At 36.4% G+C, this 22,178-nt stretch overlaps 1 protein-coding gene across 1 annotated transcript in view; it reads left to right on the forward strand.

The window, feature by feature from the left end:
* The window catches only part of Mrps28 (mitochondrial ribosomal protein S28), a 103,056-nt gene extending 84,855 nt beyond the window's left edge, over positions 1 to 18,201 (forward strand). Inside the window, exon 3 of the mRNA XM_040293920.2 lies at positions 17,922 to 18,201. Within this exon, the coding sequence (XP_040149854.2) occupies positions 17,922 to 18,084 (163 nt within the window). The 3' untranslated portion in view covers positions 18,085 to 18,201. The remainder of the gene's footprint in view (positions 1 to 17,921) is intronic.
* Positions 18,202 to 22,178: the final 3,977 nt, after the last annotated feature.

A 22,178-nucleotide genomic window follows, 5' to 3' on the forward strand; every position in this document is an offset into this window, starting at 1 on the left:
AATCATAAATAGATGCTTTGATTTATTTTTTAAATTCACAGATGAAGTATGTAATTTTTTGCAGAATTTTATATTTCAGAGGCACTTGACTCTTGACAATATTTTATTATTAGCATTTAGAAGAGAGTCACCCTGCGGAAATCCTTATTTCTTTCCTTGGATAAGAAACAAAAATGTGGTCAACTTGCTGAGTCCAGCACTGTGGCTACTGTGTGGTTGCACCTGTTTTCACAGGAGTGACCCAGAGCCCAGGGTAACATACTACGCTGAGTTACACTTTGTCAACACTTAGACTGCTCCTCAGGATGTAAAATAAATACTTCAGTGATGAGTTTGGAAGCCAAGTTGAGGAGCAACTTGAAGGGCTCAGACCCCAGTTTGCAGAAGCAAGTTGTAGATATTTTGCATAGCATTTGAAAGTATATATTTACTATAGTCTTCTACAAACATTGACCACACGCATACTTTGGATAGCATAGTACAGTGTGATAGAGTGAAATTTGAAAATACTACACTAGCATGAAGTTATTAAAAGAGAGTAACATAGGTAACTGAAAAAGTTTTCTACATTTGACCTCTTTAGGGCTCTTTATCATTTATATATCAAAGGACAGAAATTTGGGGATTGCCTACCTGTGAAAGTGATTAAGATAACGGGTAAAACATTTGTGTTGCCAGGTCAATTAAGTGAAACACAGCTTAGTTGGCCAGGAACCATGCCAAGTATTATCTTTAGTTTCAGATTTGAACTTGATGAATAATTCACTTTTGTATAATAGTACTGCATTGGGAATAAATTCAGGCACCTTTGAATGTGGTGTGAGTCATTCTGAGATGACCATGCTTCATGGTGTGAAGAGGTAGTGAAGCGGAGACTGAAAGGTAATCAGACCCACCTTCTGACTGTTTGGCAGCCCCATGCCCAACTTTTTTTAAACCTTCACAGGAGTGACTTTTATGCTTGCTGGTGTGAGAAACCCAATAGGCTTTCTGAGTAGTAGAATCAAAAATGTTAGAAATAGAAGGAATCTTGAAAGTCATCTAAGCACTTACCAAATTCAAACTCCATTGTTGCCACAGTTATTATGCACTATAGCAATTCTCTGCAGTTTATACCCTTAATATACAAAACAACACCCTTTCCAGCCAGCTCTGTTAGAAGTTCTTCCTCCTATTAAACTGAAATATGCTAAGTCTGTTCCATCTTGAAGCTTCTACCATTTATCTTATTTCTGCTTCTTTGGAGGTACGTGAAATAATGACACAAAATGTATGTGTGACTTTGTTTTGTCATAAGCTGTTTTGTTTTTCATTTTAATTTTTAATTGATACATAAAAACATTAAAATTGTACATTTTTATGGTATACCATGTGTTATTTTGATAAGATGTATATACTGTGTAATGTTTTAATCAGGGTAAATACGTCTACTCAAAACATTTATCTTTTTTATGGTAAAACTTTCGAGAACCTTTCTTGGATCCTTTCGAAATATACAGCAAGTTATTGTGGACTGCAGTCACCCTGCTGTGCAACAGAACACTACAGCCTCTTGCTCTCCCCGCTCCCCCCCTGCAACTTAGCACCCTCTAATCAGCCCGTCCTCATCCCTCTCTACTCTCCCCAGCCTCGTAGCCACCTTTCTACTCTCAGCTTCTATGAGATCACCTTTATTACTTACCACATACAAGTGAGATCACACAGTACTAATTTTCTGTGTCTGGATAATTTCATTTAACATAATGATCTGCAGTTCTATGTATGTTACAAATGACAAGATTTTGTTCTTTTTTATGGCAAAATAGTGTTCCATGATAGATATGTACCATATTTTCTTTATCCATTGTCAGTTGATGTACATTTATGTTTTTTTCCATTTCTTTGTTATTATGAATAGTGCTATAATTTTAATATTAAGCTCTTTATAATCCAGACAGGTTTAAGATCCTCTATTTTTTTTAACCTAATGAGTACCTTCCTTTCTAAGATTCTCATTCAAAATAATACCAGATTTTTTCAATGTCCTCTTCTGTGTAGATTCCAATTATCAGTTACTCTAATTGTGATGTCTGGAATAGATCACATTATTGCAGCAAAGTGAAAAGAAATTGAGATTATTATGTTGAATATACATTATTTTATGGAATACATACTTATACTAATTCAACCTAAAAGTACACTAGCTCTCTTGGGAACCAAATCACATTATTGGACTGGAGATGTAGCTCAGTGGTAGAATGCATGCCTAACAGGTATGAGGCCCTGAGTTTGATACCAAGCAGCACAAAAAACAAAAATAAAACAACAAAACACATCATTACCTCTTGATGAGCTTCAACAGTCTAAATCTATCTTATCACATGATGTGCCTTTAAACTGCTTTTCTGTACATATGTGGTTGACTTTTTTTTTTTCATGGAACTTCTATGCCCTTGGATTTTAATAAAGAACATGAACTTAATAAAGAACAAGAACTCAGAGTTGGGAGTGCAAAAAGGGCAAGTATCAGAGCCTAAAAGTTTTCAAGTCCCAAGCTCTCTTCCAAGCCCCAAAAGTCTTTCTTTAAACCAAGCCTAACATGAGCCTGGTCAACGTGGGAGAGGAGCCTTTACGTTCCGCCCTTACCCACAACTCTTCTTGTCACCCCTCCTCTCATGGCTGCTGGTTCAGGTACTAGAAAGGTGGCTATTTATCACACTCTAGGCTGCACGGAATCTGCTGCATGGGTCTGATGCTTTATGAAACATTGCTGGCCCTCATTGGCAACTGTGGTAACAGTCTCTTAAAGTGTGTAGCTGTCAGAAGGTCTCTGATTAAGTTTCATCTCTTGTTGAAAAGGCATAGAAATCTAATTAATAAAATGTCTCTACCTTCCCCTGAGGGAATTAGTGTATATGGCTTTCCACTCCATTTTGCCACCAAGGATTGCAGGGAGAGGGGATAGTTTCTCAATTTCTTCCTGTAGCCCTCTGACCTCATTGGTGTTGTACAGGTGTTTGTAAAAATTCAACAAATTACTTATCATAAGTAACTAATTTAGAGAGACATAAACAAGATCAAAGAAAACTAAAAAGGAGCAGCACAATAAATTTAGAACTTTTAATGTGGTCAAAAGTTCACCAAATTAGGTAGGAATCTGGAGACATATTTCATGTTTTACCAAGAAAGAACATTACAAAGATGTTTTAGAGATGAGATAATCTGAAGATAATATCTGCTGTAAAGTCATTGTCAAGCTAAAGTTTGACTCATCTCTGATAGCAAGTTCTAGGTTCTGGAGTGTCATATAAGTGATTTTGAAAATCTCCTGTCTTGTGGTCATAAAAATACAACCACAGCCAGCCTAAGATGATTTGGCCTTTTGTTTAGATGAGCATACAGATTAATCTCTTCAGTTTTCATAATGGAAAAACAATTTTGCTCTTTTCATACCTGATAATTTCATCTTCTATACAATGTTGAAACTGAATTTACTTGTTAGGGAAATGAATGCTTGAATGAAGCAAGATTCATGTTGGTCCCAAACTACCACAAACCATTTGGAATTGAATTATAACAAACACTCAGAGAATAACTTATGAACACATATATCAATAGTCTTTTAATAGGTCCACGAGACAGACCCAATTGAGGGGGTTTTTCCCAAATGTATGTAAATTTCCAGCTTTTCCCTATTGATTTTGACAGAGCGTAGGTTGCACCTCAGGATTCAGATTTGCTTTTTTTAAAAGAAGACAAAAAGTTAAAGAATGTCCCCAGGTTATTCTGTTAAGCCTCCCAGCTCGGACTTCCAAGTCTATCCCTGTAAATTATAATTTCTGGATGTTGTTGTCCCTCTCCCTCAGCCCCAAATCCCCAAATATAAAGGATTCCTTCCATAAGTTTTGTTCTCCTGCCATTTATTTTATGTGTATTCAAGTTTGCTTTTAGACTTGTCCACTTGAATAGTTCTGTAGTATCTTCTATAAACCCAAACTTGACAGTGACTTGGAAGGCTGAGGCAGGAGGATCACAAGTTTGAAGACAGCCTGGGCAACTTAGTTAAATCTGCCCCAAAATAAGAAATAAAAGGCTGGATGTAGCTCAGTTATAGAGCTCTCCTAAGTTCAATGTCTAGTAAAAATAAATAAAATAAAATACCATATTTGTAGTTATTGTTCTTTGATTTGTCTGTTGTACTTTAGGTATAAATATTAATACAGTAAATTTTATAAGAGCTGTTATTACTGATTACTTGCTGTGCACTTTTTATACCTTCTAATGCTCTAAACCTCCTGACAATGTTGTGAAGTGTTGTGTGTTGTCCTCACATTATAGATAAGTAAACAGCTCAGAAAAGGTGAATTTCTTGTACTCAATCACAGGCAAACCCATGTTGTCCACTGACAAAACTGTCTCTGCCAATGATATCCTTTCCTTGTCATCAAGTGAAAATTACATAATACAAAATGAATTCCTTTCCTCTTTGTTTAGATGCCATAGTGCTGGCACCAGATTTGATCCTGATTGTAATCATCAGCCTAGTTCAGGTGCCTGAAACACTTATTCTTGTTTCCTTTGGATCTTTTCACACACTCCCCCCTTTATATTTGAATATTCATATTCTGACTAGGCACAAATATTCAACTTTTTAAAAAATAATAATGGACTTGATAAGGTTGTTAGGTCATAGAATGAGCCATAGGTAATGAACTACATATATAACATACATATATATTCCACGTGATCAGAGAGTAGAGCTATTGAGAGCCAGACTCCCCCCCCCCCCCAAATAGAGCTATGGAGCTGCATCCCCAGCCCATTTTGTTGTTGTTTGTTTGTTTTAAAGACAGGGTCTTGTGCCAAGTTGCCCAACCTGGCTTAAAATTTGAAATCCTCCTGCCTCAGCCTCTCAGTAGCTGGTATTATACATCTATTCTACCATGCAAGGTTCTGCACAGTATTTTAAATAGTAATAATTTAGGTAGTAGAAATTAAGATTATAACACTTTTTATTTTCAATTTACATCTTATAATGGCCTGAGAGCACTTAGATTTATTTAAATTTAATGATGAATGAAAATATTAAGTTAAAGTTTATGAGCACTCTCTCACTTTTAATTTATTACCTATATGTTAGTTACTACAATACAGATAGTAGAGTAGCAAGCAATAAAAAAATTAAAGTATACATTCAAAACAATTAGCCACTTACATAACAGATTGTACAGAAACCAGTTAGGGCCTATGAAATGTTACATGCTTATGATCAGGTAGGGAATAGAAAGAAGAAATAAGAGAATCTTTGGTACCTGGGACAGAACCCAGGGGCACTCAACCACTGAGCCACATCCCTAGCCCTTTTTTGTATTTTGTTTAGAGACAGGGTCTCACTGAGTTGCTTAGGGTCTCACTAAGTTGCTGAGGCTGGCTTTAAACTCTCAATCCTCCTGCCTCAGCTTCCTGAGCTGCTGGGATTACAGGCATACACCACTCCATGCCCAACTAAATGGGAGACTCTTTATAGGCATCCTAGAGATTGAACACAAAGAAGCAAGAGACTGGATAAATCCAAGAAACATGTTTTATAGTTCTTTTAAAAGGTGGGGCAAATCCAAAATATACCAGATAATCTACAATAGAAGTTTACTTATTAAATGGATATTCGCGTCTATCACAAAATTTTATATAGCTAATAAATATTTAAATTCTTGCATTTTGTATTTATATTTTATCAATTTTGTTCTTAATGTCACTGCAGTATATATCAGTTCCCTAGACCACGAGTATTTTCTAACTCTGCTTTTTAACCATGAGGAGGTTGAGGCCCAGACAGTTCATTTAAAAAAGAGCTAAGTAGGGCTGTAGCTGTAGCTCAGTGGCAGAGCGCTTGCCTAACATGTGCGAGGCGCTAGGTTTGATCCTTAGCACCACATACAAATAAAATAAAGGTATTCTGTCCATCTACAACCACACACAAAAAAAGAGCTAAGGACACCCATTCTTACATGTTCACACATACACTCAGCTGTGGCTGCCAGCTTTACATATACACCAACATGACTGTGAGAATTACAAAAATCAAATTGCTCTTAGTTAATCCATTAGAAATGTGTTATTTTTTTTCCTCTTAAAAAAAGAAAAATTTACTATTGTAGTCTTAAAACTTTAAGGAATTATGAGAAAGTGAGGATAAAAAAAATCTAAATGATTTTGACTTCCTGAGCTGAAACCATAAGTGATTAATGATTTCAAAAGAATTATTTTTAGGGCTGGGGTTGTGGCTCAACTATAGAGCACTCATCTAGCATGTGCAAGGTGCTGGGTTCTGTCCTCAGCACCACATCAAAATAAATAAATAAAATAAAGGTATTGTGTAAAACTACAACTAAAAAATAAATATTTTTTTTAAAAAGAACTATTTTTAAAACCCTTAAGAATTATGATTATAGAAAGACAGCTAATTTGACTAGCAAAGTCAGGAATCCTCTCAGTATTCTCTTTGGATACTGAGGTTCAATCCAAGTCTGGTGTTTGTGGGCTTTGTATTAATTAATATATTTATATCAAAGAGTTAGGGAGATTCTCTATTTTAAGTCTATGAGAACCATCAGTAGTATGCACTGACAGATGTTAAAGAATGTCTGTGGAAAGAATGTCAAAAACCTCTCCAAAGGAAAGTCTTTAAACCACGTCCTTAATGCAGAAATGCAAAACCAGATTTAATTGCCCCTTTCCTACTCAGCTCAGACATGCAGACTCTTTATGGTAGCATATGGTCTGAGAAAGTGCACAGCGGAAGAGAGCAGTCCTGGGGAAGGCTCAGATTGAATCCATTTAGGCTGGAGTTCACAAAGATCAGTCAGAAGAAGCACTTGAAGTTGAAAGAAAGAAGCACACCAAGCAGTAGAACACGGGCTGTTCTCTTGTGAATGGCTCATTGGAGTCATCGTATTTGCTTTCAGGACAGTGATACTCTTTGGTTTTAATAGGAAATATAAGATTTCTGAAAAACTAATATCTGGAGTTCTTTTTATCCTAGTTTTTTAAAAATGATGTAAAAAAGTAGACATTGCATGAAGTTGTGTGTATATTTTTTGGATAATTTAATTCATTATTCACCAGCACTAAACATAGCCATTTTTCTAATGGAGAATCAACATGACTTACATTTTATTTCACAGGATGAACATTATAAGAGTATATGAGGGTTGGGGTTGTAGCTCAGGGGTGGGGCACTTGCCTAGCACATGTGAGGCACTGGGTTTGATCTGTAGCACCACATAAAAATAAATAAAATAAAGGTATTGTGTCCATCTACAACTAAAAAAAATTTAATTTATGAAGTGGCAAATTTTTACCATTCATAAAGGAATTAAATTTTCTGTTCTTGCAAGAAATTATAGGTAATTGAGAAACTTAAGAGAGAGAGAGGGAGAGAAAACAAAAAACACCAAGCTGTGAATCCTTTTACACCCTTATACCTTTGGGTATCACTGGGTCACTAGCCTTACTTCTATCTGCCATAGTTTTTCTGTCTGTAACATAGAAGAAGCTACTTGTATGGAAAATGTAATTTTAGCCCTTAAATATCTAAGATGGTTTATTTGTGCGTGTCTGGTACATCACACAGATTTGAGGAAGAATACAAAAAGTAACAAAAGGGGAAAATTACAGGGATCAATAATGGTCTGCATAGAGAGTCAGTCTTTGATATTGCTGGATCTAAGTAGTAGCTGTCATTTATCATGACAAATTATTCCATGTTGCTATTTTTCCTATAAAACTAATCTTCCCACCATAATATGTATTTACATATTGTTGAATAAACATGAGTATTATTTTTATTGTCAACTTGAAATTTTCTAGAACTGCACTGTCACATGACTTTAAATTTGGATTTTAATTAATTAAAATTAAATAGAATACAAAAATTTAATTTCTAATTCCTAACTCACATTAGCCATATTAAGTGCTCAGTCATCATATTATATGAAATGTTTGCATCATCATACAAAGTTACTTTAGGGCAGTGATATTTTTATATTGATCCTTTATGTTTTTATAAATGCATTTCATCAAACGGGAAGAACATAGGTCATGTTTTGGGATGGCAGGTATAGAGGAGACTCATCTACCAATGGAAAGAAGCCCAAGGTAATTCTGGAAAAAAAGTTTCATTTAACACAGGTCACAAACCCAGAAAAGAAAAAGTGACATTGCTTATTGGTGATATAGTGAACAACTCTGGCTAACATTATGAACAAAGACAGTCTCCATCAATTTATTTAATAATCACATTCTTAGAAACTAATTAATGCATATAGGTGTGTATTAATTTATTTTCAGAAAGTCTGGGATTGCTTCCCATTTCCTGGAAATTTAGTGTATACACAAACTATATTTTTAAAAACCTCTTTATCTTTAGTAGGTATAAGTTCTAGATTTAGATTGTTATATAGCTTACTCTATCCATTTTCAATGAATTTTAGAAAATCTGTGCTTTGTGGTTTAAATATTTAGAACTGTGGACTCACCTAGCCTCTCAATAAGTCATCTTAATCCTGTTAAAATAAATTTGTGAAAATTTTATTGATTTTGTTCTATGTTTTTTACTTGAAAATAGGATGCTACTATAGACCTGATTCTTCTTTTAACACTTGTCCTTATTCATTCCTAATAAGGGCAGACTTGTTTAAGTATCCAGGGATAATAGAAGGAAATTTTCTTTTTTACATATATTCTGGACTGTTGTTTTGTTTTTATTCTAAAATACAGCTGTGGTAGAAGTTGGCTTTTCCAGGTTGGCTCCACAGTTTAGCTATTGTGAATTATGCTGGTATAAACATTGATGTGGCAGTGTCCCTATAGTATGCTGTTTTTAAGTCCTTTGGGTAAAATCTGAGGAGAGGGATAACTAGATCAAATGGTGGTTCCATTCCCAGATTTCCAAGGAATCTCCATACTGCTTTCCATATTGGCTGCATCAATTTGCAGTCCCACGAGCAGTGTAGGAGTGTACCTTTTTCCCCACATCCTCGCCAACACTTATTGTTGTTTGTCTTCATAATAGCTGCCATTCTGACTGGAGTGAGATGATATCTTAGAGTAGTTTTGATTTCTCTAATTGCTAAAGATGATGAGCATTTTTTCATATATTTCAGTGGGTGAATGGATAAAAAAATGTGGCATATATACACAATGGAATTTTACTCAGCAATAAAAGAGAATAAAATCATGGCATTTACAGGTAAATGGATGGCGTTGGAGAAGATAATGCTAAGTGAAGTTAGCCAATCCCAAAACAACAAATGCCAAATGTTTCCTCTGATACAAGGAGGCTGACTCCATAGTGGGGTAGGGAGGGAGAGCATGGGAGGAATAGATGAATTCTAGATAGGTAAGAGGGGTGGGAGGGAAAGGGAAGGGGCAGCGGGTTAGCAAGGATGGTGGAATGTGATGGACATCATTATCCAAAATACATGTATGAAGACACAAATTGGGTGTCAACCTACTTTATATTATACAGAGATATGAAAATTGTGGTATATTTGTGTAATAAGAATTGTAATGCATTCCGCTATCATTTTTTTAAATCAACAAAAAAAATAAAATAAAATAAATACAACTTTAAATATAAAGCTGAAAACATATTTCTCATTAAAAAAAGGGAAGTTGGCTTTTCCACTTTTTAGTATTGAGTGTTGGCCCAATGAGCTTTTTCAGCAAAGTCCTCCGTTTCCTTAAGAAACACAGGCAGAATCATATTTCTCTTACTTAGGACCTAAAGTCTAGAGCAGGACTTATTAATCATCAAGACTTTATACTATTTAGTCACTCTAATCAAGACTTGGTACACTTTTCTGTTTTCCTAGGCTTTATCTCTCAATCTTTCAGATCATCTTTCAGATTATCTTCCAGGTAATCTGTGAACCTCTGAAACTGGAGAAAAATTATGTTTGTGGGCATTCATGCATGTTTTAGAAGAGAGGAGCCATTGAGATAATCAAGGGAACAAAGAGAAACTGATTAAATAAAAGAATAACAAACCCCCATTAGAAAGAAGACAGGAAATAGATTTGAATCTATGAAATCATGAAGAGAACAGTTCATTAGATTAGAAGTTAAGTGTGGTACTGAGACAGTGAATTTTAAAAGAAGCTGGGAAAAAATGTTTCTTGGAAGAACAGATAATGAACCTATAGGAATTATTATCCTACCCTTCCAAGAAATGGCGTGTGTTCATAAGAAGCTTACAAAGCTCCAGCACTTTCAGGGGTTAAAGCAAAAGTGATAGAAGGTAGGAGAAGACTGCCCTTCTGTTTTCCTCGAGCCTCTGTTGAAAAGAACCCAAGGATGGATGACCCTTTTGTGACTGATAATACATGCTACTTTCTTGTTTCTTGTTCTGTTGTGGCTAATGCTGGGAAATGGGGGTTGTTGAATGTGTAGTTCTCTGAAGTGTGCTCATTCTTGTTCAGTACAATTTTGCTTCATATCCTCCAAAGAAAGTCAAAATTTGTTTCAAAACAAAGTTTCACTTTTGTAGATCATTTATATTATAATGTATTTTAAGAGAGCAGTGTTCATACCATTAAAATAATTTGGATTTGAATCAAAACCCAACCCTAACTTTCTGTGTATATCCTTTATTGATATAGTCATAACCTAGAATTATTACAGCTGGGAGGGTTCTTGTACACTTTCACCCCCACAGTAGAATATCAAGTGTCGCTGAGTTTGTTTTGATGATGCTGATGATTTCATTGAGGAAGAGAGCCAATATTTAAGTGGCTCTTATAAGGACTTGACATATAATTGCTCATTTTTATGCTCACAACAACCTTAGGAGATAGGCACAATTATTATTCTTATTTTACAAATGAGGAAACTGAAACAGAGATAAAGTACCTGAGTCAGAGTTGCATATTTAGAAGTGGTAGAGCCGAGTGCCATTCCTAGTCAGCTGATTCCAGGACACACTCTGAATGACTACATTGCTTCTTCTAGATTTTTGTTCTTAGGCCAGATCATTGAATAAAGCAACCATTTAAAGACTACACAAACAATCCAGGGAAAGTTTACTGGCATACTCACTTTAAATCTTGTTATGGGACAATGGGAAGCCAAATAAGACGACTAAGTAATGTAAGTGATTATCAGAAACCACAACAGTGAAGGTTCACCTAAAATTACATTGACAGAAATGGAGTTCTCAGAAATACATTATTAGTTGAGTACTTTCTTTCTCTTTAATAAGTGTTCCAAAGTTAAAGCAAGAATGAACTCCTCATCCATTGTATGGCCACTATTCCTGTTGAGTGAAGGGTATGGTAACCTTTCTGTGTCCTGGATTTCCCAGAATGGACTGTGTGCAGCAGAGGCCACCCCCATTGCAGCCTGACAGCGGGCTTTGTTGAAGGGACTCCTCACGTTTGCATTTCTCCATTTTATAGTGCCATTGCCTGGCCTCCCCCCACCCCCACCAAATGATTAGACCTATAAGACTCTTTTTTAAAAAAAATTTTTAAATATTTATTTTTCAGTTGAAGTTGGACACAACACCTTTATTTTATTTATTTTATGTGGTGCTGAGGATCGAACCCAGGGCCTCGCACGTACTAGGCAAGCACTCTACCGCTGAGCCACAACCCCAGCTCCTGTAACTCTTTTACCACTTACAAAGGCACCTTGTCCTGCTAAAAGTTGGTAATGATGGCCACAACACTTTGTCAATGGTCCTTTGTACTTATATAGGATGACCTGTCCTCCTATCCTCCTGTCTTATTTATATACAATAAAGGTAATTCTGGGTCAGGTTTTCACAAGTTGTCATCTGAGAGGATTGCCAGAATTACCTTGGGCACTTTTGGAAAAGATGTATTCTCAGGTTCCATCCCAGATTTGCCAGATCCCACTCAAGAGTTGTTTCTGTCCATTAGCATTTTTAACCAGCACTCCAGAAGCTTCTGGTATACTGGAAAATGTGAAAAACACTGTTCAGCAGACAACATTTAGAGAAATCCTTTCATCAGGACACTGTAAAGAACACACAGGCATGATTATATCCTGGACCTTAAGGAGGCTACAGTCTAATAGGGAAGGTCACACTTGCATAGAATATGTACAAAGTTTAAAAAAAAAAAAAAAAGTTTCCTAAGTGTAGAAACAGCTACTTTCACAGAGCAGAAGTTGGAGAATCTTTTAGAGAAGGTTTTTTTTTTTTTTTTAGTTGTAGTTGGACACAATACCTTTATTTTGTTTATTTATTTTTATGTGGTGTTGAGGATTGAACCCAGAATCATGTTCATGTCATCAGCAAACAGAAATACTTTTAGCTTTTTTTTTTTCCTGTTCATATTCGTTATTCTTTCTTTTGCCTAATTGCTCTGGCTAGAGATTCAAGGACTGTGTTGAATAAAAGTGGTGAAAGTGGGAATCCCTGTCTTGTTCTTGTTTTTAGAGGGAATGCCTTCCATTTTTCTCTGTTTAGAATGAGTTGGCTTCATCTATTGAGATAATCATGTGATTCTTGTCTTTGAGTCTAACGATGTGATGAGTTACATTTATTGATTTCGGTATGTTGAACCAACCTTGCATTCCTAGGATGAACCCCACTAGGTTGTGGTATACTTTCTTTTTAATGTATTTTTGTATGTGATTTGCCTGTTTTTTTTTTTTTTGTTTGTTTGTTTTGTTTTGTTTTTAAAGAGAGAGAGACAGAGACAGAGAGAGAGAGAATTTTTTAATATTTATTTTTAGTTTTCAGTGGACACAACATTTTTATTTGTATGTGGTGCTGAGGATTGAACCCAGCGCTGTGTGCATGCCAGGTGAACACGCTACTACTTAAGCCACATCCCCAGCCCAATTTGCCTGTTTTTTATTGAGAATTTTTCCATCTATATTCATCAGGGATATTAGTCTGAAGTTTTCTTTCTTTGATGTGTGTCTTTGTCTGGTTTTGGCATCAGGTGATATTAGCTTTATATAATGAGTTTGAAATTGTTCCTTCCTTTTCTGTTTTGTGCAATAATTTAAGGAAAATTGGTATTAGTTCTTCTTTACAGGTCTGGTAGATTTGGCTGATAATCCATCTAGTCCTGGGCTTTTCTTTGTTGGTAGGCTTTTAATGGCTTCTTCAATCTCATTATTTGAAATTGATCTGTTTAATTCTTCTATATCATTCTGGTTCAATCTGAGTAGGTTATATCTCTCTTGGAATTTATTGCTGTCGTCAAGATTTTCTTTTTTTTTTTTTGTTTTGTTTTTTATTGGTTGTTCAAAACATTACAAAGCTCTTGACATATCATATTTCATAATTAGATTCAAGTGGGTTATGAACTCCCATTTTTACCCCAAATACAGATTGCAGAATCATGTCGGTTACACATCCACATTTTTACATAATGCCATATTAGTAATTGTTGTATTCTGCTACCTTTCCTATCCTCTACTATCCCCCCTCCCCTCCCATCTTCTCTCTCTACCCCATCTACTGTAATTCATTTCTCTCCTTGTTTATTTTCCCATTCCCCTCACAACCTCTTATATGTAATTTTGTATAACAATGAGGGTCTCCCTCCATTTCCATGTAATTTCCCTTTTCTCTCCCTTTCCCTCCCATCTCATGTCTCTGTTTAATGTTAGTCTTTTCTTCCTGCTCTTCCTCCCTGCTCTGTTCTTAGTTGCTCTCATTATATCAAAGAAGACATTTGGCAAATCAAAACCACCCTAAGATACCATCTCACTCCAGTAAGATTGGCAGCCATTCTGAAGTCAAAAAACAACAAGTGCTGGCGAGGATGTGGGGAAAAGGGTACTCTTGTACATTGCTGGTGGGACTGCAAATTGGTGCGGCCAATTTGGAAAGCAGTTTGGAGATTCCTGGGAAAGCTGGGAATGGAACCACCATTTGACCCAGCTATCGCCCTTCTCGGACTATTCCCTGAAGACCTTGAAAGAGCGCACTACAGGGACACTGCCACATCGATGTTCACAGCAGCACAATTCACAATAGCTAGATTGTGGAACCAACCCAGATGCCCTTCAATAGATGAATGGATTAAAAAATGTGGCATTTATACACCATGGAGTATTACGTAGCACTAAAAAATGATAAAATCGTGGAATTTGCAGGGAAATGGATGGCACTAGAGCAGATTATGCTAAGTGAAGCTAGCCAATCCCTAAAAAACAAATGTCTTCAAGATTTTCTAGTTTTTGGACTATAGATTGTCAAAATAGCCTCTGATTATCCTCTCTATTTCAATAGGATCTGTGGTTTTATTTCCATTTCATCACAGATTTTAATAATTTGCATTTTTCTCCTTTCTTTTGGTTAGCTTGGCTAAGGGTTCATCAATTTTATTTATTTTTTCAATGAACCAACTTTTGATCCATTGATTTTTAAATTATTTATTATTTTTTTAAATTATCAGTTTCAATGATTTCAGCTCTGATTTCAATTATTTCCTTTCATCTGCTGATTCTGATGTCTCAAAATGGCCATACTACTAAAAGCACTTTATAGATTCAGTGCAATTCCCATCAAAATTCTAATGACATCCTTCATGGAAATATAAAAAGCAATCATGAAATTCATTTGGAAAAATAAGAAACCCAGAATAGCCAAAACAATCCTTAGAAAAGCAAAGCAAGAAACATCACAATACCAAACAAAAATTATATTGTAGAGCTACAGTAACAAAAACAGCCTGGTATTGGCACCAAAACAGGCAAGAAGGCCAATGGACCAGAATATAAGATACAGAGACAAACCCATAAAAGTATAGTTACTTCATACTAGACAAAGGCACCAAAAACATATATTGGAGGAAAAAATAGCCTCTTTAACAAACGGTGCTAGGAAAACTGGAAATCCACATGTAGTAGAATGAAATTTAACCCTCATCTCACCCTGCACAAAAGTTAGTTCAAAGTAGATCAAGGACCTAGGTATTAGACTAGAAACCCTGCACATACTACAAGAAAATTTAGGCCCAACACTCCAACTTATCAACTCAGGAACTGACTTCCTTAACAAGACTCCTAAAGTGCAAGAAGTAAAATAAAATTAAAAAAAAAAAAGCTCCTTCACAGCAAAGAAAACAAAAGCATGAAGAAAGAGCCTACATAATGGGAGAAAATCTTTGCCACCTGCACCTCTGTTACAGCATTAACTTCCAGGATATATAAAGAACTCAAAAAACTTAACACACACACACATACATACACACACACACACACACACACACACACACACACGAATAACCCAATCAATAAATGAGAAACTGAATAGACACTTCAGAAGAAGAAATATGAATGGTCAACAAATATATGAAAAAATGTTCAACATCTCTAGCAATTAGAGAAATGAAAATTAAAACTACACTGAGATTCCATCTTACTCAAGTTACAATGGTAATTATCAAGAGTACAAGCAACAATTAATGTTGGTGAGGATGTGGGAAAAAATGTACACTCGTACATTGCTGGTGGGACTGCAAATTGGTGCAACCACTCTGGAAAGCAGTTTGGAAATTCCTCAAAAAACTTGGAATGGAATCACTGCTTGACCCAGTTATCCCACTCCTCAGCATATACCCAAAGAACTTAAAATCAGCATATTGCAGTGACATAGCCACATTAATGTTTATAGCAGCCCAATTCACAATTGCTGAGCTATGGAACCAAAGTAGGTGCCCTTCAACAGATGAATGGATGAAGAAAATGTGGCATATAAACACAATGGAGCCATAAAGAAGAATTTGACTTTTGGACATTTGCCAGCAAATGGATTGATCTAGAGATGATCATGATAAGTGAAATCAGCCAGTCCCAAACAGACAAAAGTTCAGTGTTTTCTCTGACATGTGGAAGCTAATCCACAATAAGGGGGACCGAGGTGAGGGGAAGAGTAGAAGTTCAGTAGATTAGACAATGGGGAATGAAGAGAAGGGAGGAGGGATAGAAAAGGAAAGACAGTAGAATGAATCTGACATAATTTTCCCATGTACAGTATGGAAACCACACATTGTATCCCATCATCATGTGCATCTATAAGAATGGGATCCTATCTAGAATAAGATATATTTTATGCTTGTATAATTATATCAAAATGGATTCTGCTTCCGTGAATAACCAAAAAGAACCACTTAAATAAATACGTCTTACCTGATCACATCTCTAAAAAAAAAGAAAATCTGTGCTTAAGAATGAACAGAATTTGATAACTAATTGGATGTTGCAGAGAAGAGAGAAGGGAGGGGTCAACATAAATGAAAGCTGATTGGATGAATCACTGAGTCATGCTATAAGGACAAATAAAAGAATCCATTAGAACACAGGTTACAACTCCAAGTAATGTGGACAAGTAGGGCTCTGCTTTACCTGGACTGCAAATTAACCTTATATTTCTGGTGGTTAGCTCATGGAATGTGTTCTATAATTGCTGCTTTCTAAGAATACAAAGCCATAACTCAATTAATAGTCTGGATATATGTTTAAGTTTTTTAAACAGAGACACAAAAAACATGATATATGTTGACAAATACACACTTGAACATATATTTAAATATATAGGAGGAATAGGATATATGACTGACTTCATTATTTTCCAGATTTTACCAAAGGAAATTTGCTTTTAAAATCAGAAAGAAAAATAACTTTTCTTTAAAAACTGAATGGACTAAATATTTACCATTTTTCAATTCCTTCAGAATACCTAATCAAACATGTAGAGACTATTCATTATATGGTCTGCCAAAATGACTTTGCAGAGTGACGTTTTTGAAAACTTTAAAATTTTCCATGTATGTAAAATTATTTTAATTTCAATATTAACTTAGAGTATTTGAAGTATATGTTTAGACATTTTAAAGATTTGTAGCTTTCAGCCAGTGGCAATATTTTCACTCTCTGGCATTTCTATGATGTTGACATTAAGCTTTTAAAATACTTGATTGAAGAAAGGCAAGTAAATATCAATTCTCATTTGGTGTCATAAAATACTTGAATACTCAATAATTATTGGCCAAATTTAGTCATAATTTATGTTATGTTGGTATTACATTTTTCCCTTGTTTATTTATTTACTAATTTTTAAATGGGCAGATAAAAATTATATATGTTATTGTGTACAACATGATGTATACATGGCATACATATGTATACATGGTGGAATGGCTAAAATGAGCTAATTAACATGTAACCTCATATCATATTTAAAATCTCTCTTGTCTATTTTCATGTATGCATAACATTGTTATTAATTATAGTCACCATAATGTATAATAATAGATCTCTTCAATTTATTTCTCTAGTTTAAATGAAATTTCTGTCTTTGACTAGTATCTCCCCAAACCTCCATACTCACTAGCATCTGGTAACCACCCTTGTATTTGCTCCTTCTATAAGTAACTATTTTAGATTCAACATACAAGTGAGATTATAGTGTTTGTCTTTTTGTGACTGGCTTTTTTTACTTAACATGATGTCCTCCAGGTTCATCCAGCTAGCCTTACATTTTAATAACAGCCCAGTCCAATACCAAGTTCTAAGTTTGTACTTGGGCTTTTTCCCATTTTGCTTTTTTAAAATGAGAAATTTCCTTTACTTTGAAAGATTTTAATTTTAGGAAGAAAAATGTAACTGAAAACTTTTTTCCTCTATTATTCTCTCTCACTTTAAAAATAAAGGACATATTAAAATAAATGCTAGTTCTAAGAACGACTTGCTAAATTTCAGATTGGAATACATTTAAGATGAAAATCCTGATACAACCAAATTAACTTTATGTCAAATATAGTTATTTCTCAGTACTTGTGTTAACTTTGTCTATTTGAATAAGCACAAACTAAAATTAGAATTTGGATTTCATTTTAAACCAGTTGTTCACATTATGATATGCAGAATTAATGGAATTTTTCCTTACCATTTAGGAAATACCAGACAGGAACCAAGGTACGGCTGCGCCTCCTAGATCTGGAGCTTACATCTCGGTTCCTGGGAGCAACCACAGACACAACAATACTGGAGGCTGATGCCATTCTCTTAGGACTTCAGGAAAGCAGAAAATCAAAAGAGGAACATCATGAAAAGTGAATGAACTTTGCCTAGTGGGTTCATGCCCTCTTTGTTGAACCTATATACTCTTCAAGAATGTAATTAGAAAATTAAGAAAAAATGATTGAATAAAAATATCATAAGTGAAAACTGTAATTATGGTATAGTGCTTATTCATTAGAATTTTCTTTAGCTTAATCCCCCTACATTTTAACCCATATTTTCCTTTGTTTCATGTGTTGGACAGTGATACACACTAAAAAGCAAAATAAAGCCAGGAAGAGGTTACAGAGTGCCCAAGGACAGGTTGAAATTTAGGTATGGTGTCAATGTAAGGCCTCACAGAGGAGGTCACTATTGAATATCTGAGGGAACAGAGAAAGCTAGCCATGCAAGTGTCTGGGAAAGAATATTCCAACAGAGGCAATGACTATTGCAAAGGTCATAAGTCCAGCCTGTGTCTATCCATAGGGAAAGGCAGGGAGGTACTTCTCAGCCAGCGTAGCTGAGTGTGTAAGAGGAGTAGGAGACAAATGCAGAGAGGCAAGGGAGGCCATGTTGGTCCTTTGGCTGGTATTTATTTCCTCTGATTGAGATGGAGGATTACTGAAGGGTCCTGAGCAGAGAAGGGATATATAATCTGATGGAAATTTTAGCAGGATCCCTGCAGTAGATTGCCTAAGTAAACAGAAGATTAACAAGAGCTTCTGTAGGCAAGATCTGGAAGGAGACTATCATGTCATCCAGGTGAGAGATGATGGCAATTTGGATCAGAATGGTGGCAGTGGAGGTGGTGAGAAATGATTGGTCTGGATGTATTTTGAAGGTAGAGCCAGTGGGATTTCATAACTACTGGATATGAAGAATGGGAGAGGAGTAAAGGCAAAGTTCTTGGCCTGTGTAATTAGAAGAGTTCATTTGCCTTTAACTGAGCTGGGCAAGAGCAGCTTTGGGAGAACTATCTAGTGCTCAGTTTTGGCCAATGTAAATTTGAGATGTTTATAAGACATTCAGATGGAGGTGTTCTGATGGGAATTGGTACATGGGCCTTGAGTTCATGGGAAAGGTCTACATGGAATAGAACCTTGCAAGTCAGACATTTTATCACACATTAGAGCATGTAGGTAAAAAAATTGAGGCAAGATTCAAATGGGTAGTTTTGTTTCTCATGGCATCAACTGAAGTCATTCTGGGTCCTAGCTGGCCCACCTACTGGGGTACAAGACAACTTCACACATGCCTAGCATTTTGGCAGGGGTGACTGGAAAGTTGGGTTTAGGTAGGGCTATTAGTCAGGAAAGGACCAGTGGCCTCTCTAGATGGTACTTTGGGGGCTTGCCCCAGAGTGAGCATTCCAAGAGAGCCAGGACAAAACTATATGGCCTTTTCTGACCTAGTCTAGGAAGTCCTATTGCTTCACATTCTCTCAGCTAATTGTTAAAAAAAAAGAAAAGGAAAGAAATGCCAGCGCATAGTTAAGGGGAGGGGAATCACACTCCATCTCTTACTGCAAATGTGATTGTAGAAGACTAAATGAGATAGGAGATATTATGCTCATCTTTAGAAAACAGTCTGCCACACCACTCTTCCCAAAGGTCACACCCAATATGCACACCTTCAAAATCTCAAATGAAAATTTCAAACCTCCCCTCAGTATCCTTCCTGCTTTTGTGTACCCATTCGAACACTTTTTCAACAGTCTGTAGAACTTCAGTCTATTAGCTCCCAGTGTTCTCCTTCATCATCTCCAAGTTCTCACTGCCCTGCTTTCCCCAATTTAGAGTCATGCATCATCCTGTCACCTCACCCGCCTCATTTCTTACCTAGCAAAACTCCAGCCCCACTCAAATCTATTCACCTACTTCCTGCCTGTACCTGACCAACTCAACATTATGGGAGAAAACTTCACCATCATGTCAGTTGCTGTCACTTTAAATTGGGAATTCCAAATTAAGATCTTAGATTAACATACATATTTATTGTCACTCCTTCTAAAACCTCATAAAATGACAATAAAGAGATGGTTGGAGAGATGGATCATGGATAGATGGATGAATGGATGGATAAATAAATGAATATCTACCCCACACACAAAAAAAGTATTTAAAAAACAGAAAAATGACAACAGCAACAAAATATTGCAATCTGGAAAGTAGATGGATGAATAGAAATTGCCTTAGCAGAAGAGATACAGACAGATTGTGAGTTGGCAGTGGGGAAAGCTGAGAATCAACCTGATTTACTACAGAATCCTCAGAATGTTCAGGAGCTGACAATGCTGGTCACTTCTGGATCTGGAAGTGAAATATGTGAGGGGAAGGTCAAAATAAACATGATTGGGTAAAAGCTAAGAAGCAAGACCCTAGATTCCTTCTCCCACCCAATGTCAGTGGTCCAGTTGCCCCCTCTATCCAATGTGGCTGATTCCCTCCGACCCTAATGTAAGTTTGGCAATTCAGTATTTGGACTCTGGCTGTCTGCCTTTCTCTATGGAGAAAGTCGGGAGGTGCATGCACATGTGCACTAAGCCAGATATTTCATTGTGCTCTGAGAACTGGAAGCCAAAGAGAGTATCAATTAAGAAATCATCTTAATTGTGGAGGAATGGTTGTCAGGAAAGAAGAATCTGTGTCCTCTGATGTTTCAGATCCTGTAGCAAGATGCTATATTTCTGTTTTCAAACACCACCAGATAATTCTTTTCCATCTCTTATGACACTAATCTGTAGGCCAGCTTTTAATCTAAACTCATTCCCAGGCACACTGGGTTAAATATTGTGCCCCACTCCCCAAATTTATGTTCACCTGGAACCTAGAATATAATCTTATTTGGAATAAGGACTTTGCTGATGTAAGTCAAGTTAACATGAGGTGATGCTGGATTGGGGTGGGTTCTAAATGCAATCTGACCATTGTCCTTACACAATGAGGGAAATTTGCACACAGACACACAGGGTGAGTGCTGTGAAATAACTCTGCTATACATGAAATTCCATCTCTTTAGATTATAGTTATTCTCCCACAAATCAAGGGGTGCCAAGGATTGAAGCTAGGAAAGGGGCATGGAATAGAATTTCTCAAGTCCCTGAAAAGGAACCATTGTGTTGACACCTTGGTCTCAAACTTCCAGCCTCTTGAACTGTGAGAGAATGAATTTTGTTATTTCAAGCTGTCCAATTGTGGGAATCTGTCAGGGTAACCCTAGAAAACCAATATACCAGGCATGTGTAAGAGGTATGGTATCTGGACAGGAATTGATTTCCCAGTGTCTGTTCTAGAGCTTTGGCTCCATGATTCCCATTTGTACCTCTATTTATTTCCAGTTTCCTGTCTTTCATTCTTTGGTGGCCACTTCCTTATTGTGGTACAGCATGTCCTCCATTTGCAGCCTTGATGAGAACATCTATCAAGACCTCCAGCTGTATTCAGCCTAGAGAAAACAGTTTCTCCAACCCCCAGTTATCTAGTTCAAGTCAGCCAGGCTAAGATACCCTGGAGAAACAGCTCTCAGGGAACAATATTTATCCTTTAGTATTTTTAAAGTAAGGCAAATATTTGAATCAAGTCAAGTCAGTACTTTTTTTGGTACTGGAGATTGAATCCAAAGACACTCTGCTCCTGAGCTATATCCCCAGCCCTTTTTAAATTTTTTTTTTTTTTACTTTGAAACAGAGCCTTGCTAAGTTGCTGAGGCTGGCCTTGAACTTTCAGCCCCGCTGTCTCAGTCTCCCTAGTGGCTGGGATTACAGGCATCCTGGTACTTTTTTTTTTTTATATAAGTCAATTCATCATGCCAAACAAAACCTATCTCATAAAGTTTTTGTGTCAGCTCAGGCCCTCCAGGAGGCAGACACTAGACAGAACAGGACATGCACTTCTGGGGGAAACGCCTGTGAAGGATAAAGGACGAAGGAGCAGGAATAGGTGGGGGAGTCTCCAACTGTGATGTCAACCTGACACCTGTGAAAGAAGGAGGATTGAGGAGGAAGAATCCAGACTGCAGTGAAATTCTCAGGCATTCCAAAGACTGCCAATTAGAAGAGTCTTGTATTAGGGAGGGCTGATCCTCCAATGCTGCTGCCACCAAGCTTTGTCATTGGAAATGCCCAGGGAGCATCACAGATAGACTCTGAA

This window comes from Ictidomys tridecemlineatus, chromosome 7 (assembly GCF_052094955.1).
Source record: "Ictidomys tridecemlineatus isolate mIctTri1 chromosome 7, mIctTri1.hap1, whole genome shotgun sequence".
Lineage (NCBI taxonomy): Eukaryota > Metazoa > Chordata > Mammalia > Rodentia > Sciuridae > Ictidomys > Ictidomys tridecemlineatus.